Source organism: Perissodus microlepis, chromosome 6 (assembly GCF_051167445.1).
Source record: "Perissodus microlepis isolate ML-2025 ecotype Zambia chromosome 6, ASM5116744v1, whole genome shotgun sequence".
In the NCBI taxonomy this organism is placed as follows: Eukaryota; Metazoa; Chordata; class Actinopteri; order Cichliformes; family Cichlidae; genus Perissodus; species Perissodus microlepis.
Window position 1 is genome coordinate 27,163,319 of NC_140466.1, and position 7,709 is coordinate 27,171,027.

The window sequence follows — 7,709 nt, forward strand, 5'->3', positions numbered from 1 at the left end:
AGATGCTATTCATCATCAGTCAAGTCATTTGGGTGTTAGGCAATGACCCTTGCAGGCGCACCTGCTAAATCATTCGATGACATAATGAATGGGGTCATTTGTAACTGTATCATGCTGTGATTACCTATTCTTACAAAGGAGCCTTTTTGACCTCAATTCTGATTTAGTGAGTTTTGGTCTTGATAGTCGTGAGCCTGAAAGTACACCGAGGAGAGTTTTAGAAGTTTTAGGAAAAAGTTTTAAGTTTCAAGTTTTTAGAAATGTGTGCTCAGAACCAACAACGCTAAACAAAAGATGGATTTAGCCCAGAAGTACCTTAAACCTGACCAGTAACCAACAGGAGGGGGGGAATCGTCTAGTTTTATAGCAGTCTATAAGAAAATGACCCAAGGCTAACTTTCTCTTTGACCACAGCAAACACTTTCCTGATTAGGTTTATGGACTCGTTATGAATTCACTATGATCTTCATTTTGTACATTTATGGTCACATCAGTGTCCACAAGAACAATACATAAAGGTATACTTTGGAGCAGGCCAGCCTTGTGATTGAGCAGAACTATGATCAGTCAGAGTATCTCAGTTCCACAGTCCACGCTTCCATGACGGTGGCTGTGTCGGCCGTTTCCATGCAGTCTACAGCCTCAGCTTGACTCGAGGCTACAGACTTGGCTGCACGAATGTGGCTTGTGAGCTGATGGATGATGTGGAAATTGACCGTTTCATATGTGCATCTCTCATATGTCCAAATGACTCTTTGAAATGATCCCAGAAAAACACAGTTTAAGCAACACTTTTTATTGGAGAAAGAATAGTAGGTTTTTGGTAAGTAAAGAAAATGAAAGCTACACATAAAGACAGCAACTATTTTTTTTTAAAGGGGGGTCAATCCACAGAAAACACAATGGCTAAAGGTTGAAAATTACTATAGCCCTGGAAACACTGCACAGTCAAAAGACAGATCTTGTTTGTACTGTAAGTGTAATTAATATCTTAAATCATTCAGCTCAAAGATGGACCAGTGCTGTGTCTACACACAGCACAGCAAACAGCATTTCAGGATTCCTTTGTCATCTGTATTTATGAATATTTATCATTATGAAAATAGGAATTTCCTAAAATTACTAAAATATTTTTTAAAAATGTCACTTTGTTATGTGTCATTAGATAAAAACCATGCAGAGAAAATTCCCCAGGATGCTGCATCAGGTGTTAGTTTGATGACGTTTGAGGCGTCTTCTTTTCTAATTTGATCACGATGCCCTTCTCTGGTCGTAGGATGAGCTCTCCAACCGGGCGGAGGTCTTCGCGTTTCTGACAGGCTTCGACTGTGAAGTTCCGCAAAATAGCCGCCAGCACCACCTTTTCTTCCATGAGTGCGAAACGCTGGCCTAACGAAAATGACAATAAAACAAACGAAGACGTGACGCACCTATTTGGAAACCTCACACAGCAAAGCGCGTATGGAGACTATAAATTTAAAAGTCCTTACCTATACAGTTGCGGAGTCCAGCTGAGAAGGGGACGTATGCATAGGCAGGCCTTCCCACCGAATTCTCCGGCAGAAAACGCTCAGGCCTGAACTCTTCGGGCTCGGGGAAGTACCGTGGATCACGGTGAAGAGAGTAGGTGATTACGATCGCGTTTGCACCTTTAGGAACCTTGAAACCGTCTAAAAGTACGAAGAAAAAACTCAACTTCAGCTGAGATAAGTACTCATGACACCAAAAACAGGCAAAACCGATTACTCAGATGCATCTGCTACATGGCCACGACAACAGAGGAAGACTGGCTTCCCTTTTTGTGAAGAGGTATCAGCACCGTCGGGTGTTTGGGATCAATGAGCCATTTGTTTCAGGTGCCAACGATCTAATCTTTAACTCACTGATATAGCAGTCTTCACCGAGGCTACGAGCAAAGAAAGGCACAGAGGGAAACAGCCTCAGAGCCTCCTTGATCACACACTCCAGGTACTTGAGCTTCTTCAGGTCTTCAGTGCTGGTGGGCTGGGAAGATGTACCTTTGAACATTAAACAGCACCACAGCACAGTTTAGAGATACAGTGATACTTACCCTGCCTCAGTAGGTAAAAGTGCAACAGTACATCCTAAAATTCACCTGTAAATAGGACAGCAATCAAGATCTGTAACTCTCTATAGAGCAATAATTGTTATCAACCTTGTGACTATAAATCAACAATCATTAACATAACAAATTAATTATATAACCAGGTGTGGTAAGGTAATCTAATAGCTCAGACACAACAGGATAAAAATAGGATAGTAATCTCTTTGCAAATATGGTGGGGTTACAAGGATTTTGGTAACTTTTTGCACTTTTAACAACCAATTGCACGTACTTGCAGTGGCCAGCTATCTCAGAACAACCACTTTTGATTCCAAGTCATTGCACAGGTCACATGGTGGGAGTCGACCTGTCTCCAAATAACTGTGATCCGAATCAGCCCATATGGGCTGGTGAAGGTTTGCAGACATTTGTGGCTAAATTTATAAATGCAGACAGATCACGAGGACATTGCAATCAATCTGGATCAGTCAGTGCAACTCATCTGCGATGCAACTCTTTGCAATCTGTGATTTCACTCAACTGGATACCAGTTGTTTGTGTTCTTGTTATAGTCCTATATAAAAAGCTGCATCTATGTCGGTAGTTAAATCGGAATTTTTAAATTCTTTTTTAGATCTATGCAGTTCTTTCTGTAATCTGAATATAAGTGGTTGATGTCAGTTTCTGTTTAATATTAATTTCTGTGTATGTACATTTGGGTGATTCACTGCAGTAAATTGCTGTACTATCATAAACAGATTGAAAGTTATCGCTAACTTGCCCCCATTCAATCACAATCACAGTGATAGCAGACTGACTCCTTGTTATTGCTGTTTTATCACCATCTTAATGCACCACAGTCAATCAGAAGACAGCAACTGACCCTGGTCCCCGTCTTCAAAGCAACCATTTCAAAGACAAAAAGGTTATAAGTTCACTGCACACGGCTACAAAAGTCATGCCACGGTCTCCAATCACTGCTTCCCCAGGTGTGGCTGTAGCATAGGATTTACATTGGGAATATAAGTGATGACCATATGGCAAAATTATCCTTCTCTACTTGTGGACAAATTAGCCTGGTTGCCTATGGTTACAAGGCCATCGGTAAAGACAGTTATTATGCTGCACTTTTTGCCTGTGTATTCGGGCAGGTATGTTCACAGCTCTTATCCCTGAAAAAGCTCCCCGTGCCTTACAAAGAACAAATGAGTTTGAACAAAGATGAGTCAAAAAGCCCTCAGGCAGGAACAAAACAACACCATTAAAGTGGTAGAGCCTGTTATTATTACCGAACACCTCCTGTAGCTCTTGTTGAACTTTCTTGTGTACCTCAGGGTGCGAGCCCAGCAGGTGGAGAGCCCAATTCATAGCGGCGGCTGTAGTATCATGGCCCTGCAAATAAAGAGAGTTAATTAGAGACTTTTTTAAAGACCCTTTATTGAAACAGGATATGTGGATTATTCTCCCAGAAGAGGCTCACATCATTATCTCAGAAAGTAAATCCTTTATTGGCACAAAGTGCAGTTTTTTGGGTAATATAAATGTATTAATAAGAGCAGCCTTAAGTATTCCTTTTTATTGCTTAACCACCAACCCGAAACATAAAGGTGTCCACTTCCTCCTGGATGTCCTCGTGGCTCATCTTGCTGCCGTCTTCATAGGTGGTGCTCAGGAGCATGTCCAGAAATGCCTGTCGTTTCCTCTTGCCTTGGTCGTTTTCGCTGTCTGACTCGTTGCAGGACATGTTCTCAGCTCTTTCATGGATCACCTGAGAATAAATGGGAAGAGAAGAAGAGATGCTTCTTCTGAACAATTTCATGATTTCTGCATGATCGCGCAACGTGGAAAAGCGACCCGCTCCGTTACTCACTTTGTATGTAAAGGAGTGGAGGACCTTGAGTGTTTTGTCGTGGTCGCGGCCTTCACTAAAGTAAGTGTAAATGAAGTCAGGCCATAACCAAGGTGACCGCTGTCTGCGACTGACAATGTCGCTCATTCTGAGAATACAGAGAAAGACAGCAGATTAGATCTTTTTCTTCTACTATAATTTGCATTAGAATGATAAAAGCAGTAACTCACCTGTACACGCTCCTAACATACTCCGAATCTGAGTTACTCTGTGCATAAATTTTCTTTCCCATTGCAGTTTCTGTCAAGAAATTAAGGGTATATAAATATAAAACACCCTTTTTCTAATTATTTATTTTGTATACCTGCATTTGTTAAGCACAAAAAGGGTCAAAAGTTTATCCAACTCAAAGGGTTGACAAATTAAAGGAAAAACCTTTACAGTTCAACCCCTACAGTAAAGGGATCTGGTGTCTCCGTTATGTCGTTGCAGATATTTCACTGGATTGGATTCGCCTTCCACCTTATAGAGAAAAATGAATCTAGAGTTGTTCTGGGAGATCACCGTCATCATTTGACGACTGGACTCGTCTCTTCCAGAATGACATAATGCATGAGGGCTCAAAAAATGCGACCGAGACCCACTCATCATTTCAACCCAATTAAACTGCATGAGTGGATGAATGGTCTCACTGCTAATCCCTACCATTACCAATGAGAGAATATGTTTTGGAAGGAGAAACCATGCCATGCTGAATCTGCTCCATTCTGGATGCGTATCACCTTAACGCAGGGTTTTCCTTTAAGTTGTCCCAGATTTGCACATTCTGCTTACCGCAGATAATGTCGAGAGCACAGAGGGTGATGAGACTGAAGCAGTTGAATGGACCCTTCCCTGCATGGTTTTCCAACTTCTCCACCAGAATCTCGGCCTGCTCGTTCATCACTTCCAAGAAGTCCTCCAGGATGGAGAAGTGAAAGGTGGGCGTCAGCATCTTCCTCCGCTGACGCCACTTGGTCCCAGTGCTGATCAAAGATAAGAAGGCGTTATGCACTTTATATTATTTCATTTGCAATAATAATGCTGTAGATAGGAGCTTCTTTTTGTTTTGTGCATAGTCTTAGCTCAAGTTTTGATATATGAACGATCTAAATCTTTTGATCTTTCCTGATGGACAGATGGGATGTTTGCTATGCCACAGTTATACCTAGTAAGCAGACCAGTTCCCAGCCAAGGATGCAGAAACTTGTATGCAAAAGCTTTCTCCATGTGAATGCTGTTAGCCAGAACCGGCTTAAAGAAAAAGTAGACAGAAACATGTCATGAGTAATATTTGAGGCAAAAAGTTGTTTACTTAAAGAAATCTTCAGTGCACAATCGAGCATGCTATGTTCCAACAGTCCCTGTCGTCACAGGGGGAAAGAAATGATTCACTCAGACTGACCCTGCAAGCATCCACCTTAGTCCATTATCTTATCTAGATGTATGATGAAAACAAGTTAGACATACAGTGTAGGTGGGACATATTGTAACTTCTTTAAGGAACATGAGGAATTTGTGCTAAGAGGAGTAACTGGCTTCAGCTTAATGTTTGAGTGGTGGGTGGCAGGAATTCTGTATCCTGCATTGTATAAAAGTGCAAATACATCCTAAGAATTCATCACAGACTGCTTAGCTGATCTCAAAGACTTCAATGGGATCTCATCCAATCCATCTGTAACGACAGTGCAGCTTCCACTTCAGTGACATGTGTGGCTTGTTTATCTGCTTCGCTGAACGGGGATGGAAATTGTCCATAGGCTTACTCATCACAGGCATATTTACAGTATAAGACGTGCTGCATCCACTCTGTATTTTGGATAGGTGTCAGTTCGCTTACCTCAACCGTCTCAGCGTGATACAGAACCACAAAGGGGACCGGCCCGACCCAGAGTTTAAACAGCGGCTTATCTCGGAACTCCCAGGTAAAATCCTGAATTTGACGAAAGAAGTCTTAAAGAGAAAAATAAAGATGTTGGGTACAAAAATCACGAGAAACTCAATGTGCTTCATCACTTTGAGTACTTTAAATGATCACGTTGCTTGCTTCCTTACCGCCCGCATTGTTTTTGAACTGCAGAGCATTCCCAATGAAGGGGTAAGTGGTTCCCAGCTCAGGGATCGGCTTCATCTCAAACCATTTGTGCAGGTAATCGCTCAGCAGCTTGTAGGTTAAGTAGGTCAGAAAAGCAACAAAGATGCTAACTCCGAGTAAAGTTGTGCTGTAACTGCCAATTAAAACTGCCATTTTTCATGCTGAAATGTCGGTGCCAGGCTGTCCTTAAAAGCTCTGTGACATGTTTTTGCCCTGCCTTTTACTCCTCCTCTCCTCTACTGTCCTGTAGTGGGTAAAGGGGACCCCTGGTCTTATATTGCCATCTATTGCCCAGGAGGAGAGGAGGATGTGTGGGGGACTTCATAGAAAGTTTATTAAATTGACATTTATAGCATGGGATAACAGATAAATGTACATTTTAAAATATGAAAAACGTGCTCTCTGCTGGCACGAATTACATAACCCGTGTTAATTATTTACTGCGTGATCAAGAACTTTGTCCGATTTATTATCTCCGTGTATTTATCCACTTTAACAGTTCGTGTCCTACCTGCCTGGTTAATAAGTGACAGCCTTATCTGTGATTGCCTTATGGTGTTTTTTTTTCTTTTCTTTTTATGTCATCATAGCTCTTCAGCTTTGCACGCTAATTACCTTTAGCAATGGAAGGAGTGAGCCTGTAATATCTAATTCCTGTTTGAGCCAGGATTTCTGCTGCCCAGGCCACACAGCTAGTCTAAGCACCCACACTCCTTTAATAGAGAGCCCTGCTTTAAAATATGTGGTCTGACAGTCTCCTTAATGTTAATGCTAACTTAATAGATGAACAATGTATTCTTCCCATCAACATTAATAAGCACTCATATCTTCCCTGATGCTGGCTTTTGAACTGTGAGCTGATAACAAGGAAGGATGGTCTCTGTTTTGACAAGGTGGTGCCCGAGGTTTCCAAAAAGGATTTGAAAATCACAGATTTTACGACAGGAGAGTTTTTAACTTTTCCTCAGTCGATTTAAACTGGAGATTTTGCTAATTTAGTAGTGGCTTTGACTCGTGCAGAGACTTCTCTGAATCTTTTAATAATATCATGTGTCTAAGTGATGAATTCGTAGATAAACCCTCCCAAGAAAGCCTGAACCTCTGTGGGAATGTGATTTGTTTTCAGTAATTTCCAGACATTGTAGTCTACAAAGACTGTAAAAATGTCTGTCTGTGCTTTTTTAAAATCACTTTTAGAAACGAACATCCTTAATACAATTTGTTCAGCCTTAAGAATGTTTTGAAAAAGTATTTGTTGGAAAATAAGCATGCCATTTAAATATTGACAGATAATAAGGTAAAAATAATTTTGGTAGTTTTTACGGTAAAACATTTCCGCTGGTAAAAAAAAAAAAAAAAAAAAAACTAGGTAAAGACAGTGCACCTTAAAAACATTGTCTGAGTCGCTGGAAATATACTGTAAATTAGAACAACGTCGTAGCTTGCTTTTGACTCCTTAGTACAAAATGTAATACTGTGCTTTAGCCACTAGATGTCAGATGTCAACTTCTTCTTTTTTGTTTGTTTTTTCCATATAACCCTCTGCATTGACATACAATATAAAATAGGACTAGACTGGAAACAACAATAAAGGAGGATGTGACGAATGAACAAGCAATAAATGTGTGAATCCCATGATTTTCATATTATTAATAAAACGT

At 40.8% G+C, this 7,709-nt stretch overlaps 1 protein-coding gene across 1 annotated transcript; it reads right to left on the bottom strand.

Moving 5' to 3' along the window:
- Nucleotides 1-780: 780 nt before the first annotated feature.
- On the bottom strand, nt 781-6,296 carry cyp4v2a (cytochrome P450, family 4, subfamily V, member 2a). Its single transcript, XM_084931747.1, has 11 exons — nt 6,009-6,296; nt 5,794-5,906; nt 5,122-5,207; nt 4,749-4,939; nt 4,145-4,214; nt 3,936-4,062; nt 3,660-3,833; nt 3,355-3,457; nt 1,884-2,018; nt 1,491-1,670; nt 781-1,389 (listed from the first exon to the last, which is right to left on the bottom strand). The coding sequence occupies exons 1-11, from the start codon at nt 6,199-6,201 to the stop codon at nt 1,211-1,213; spliced, it is 1,551 nt and encodes a 516-aa protein (XP_084787873.1). The 5' UTR covers nt 6,202-6,296; the 3' UTR covers nt 781-1,210.
- Nucleotides 6,297-7,709: the final 1,413 nt, after the last annotated feature.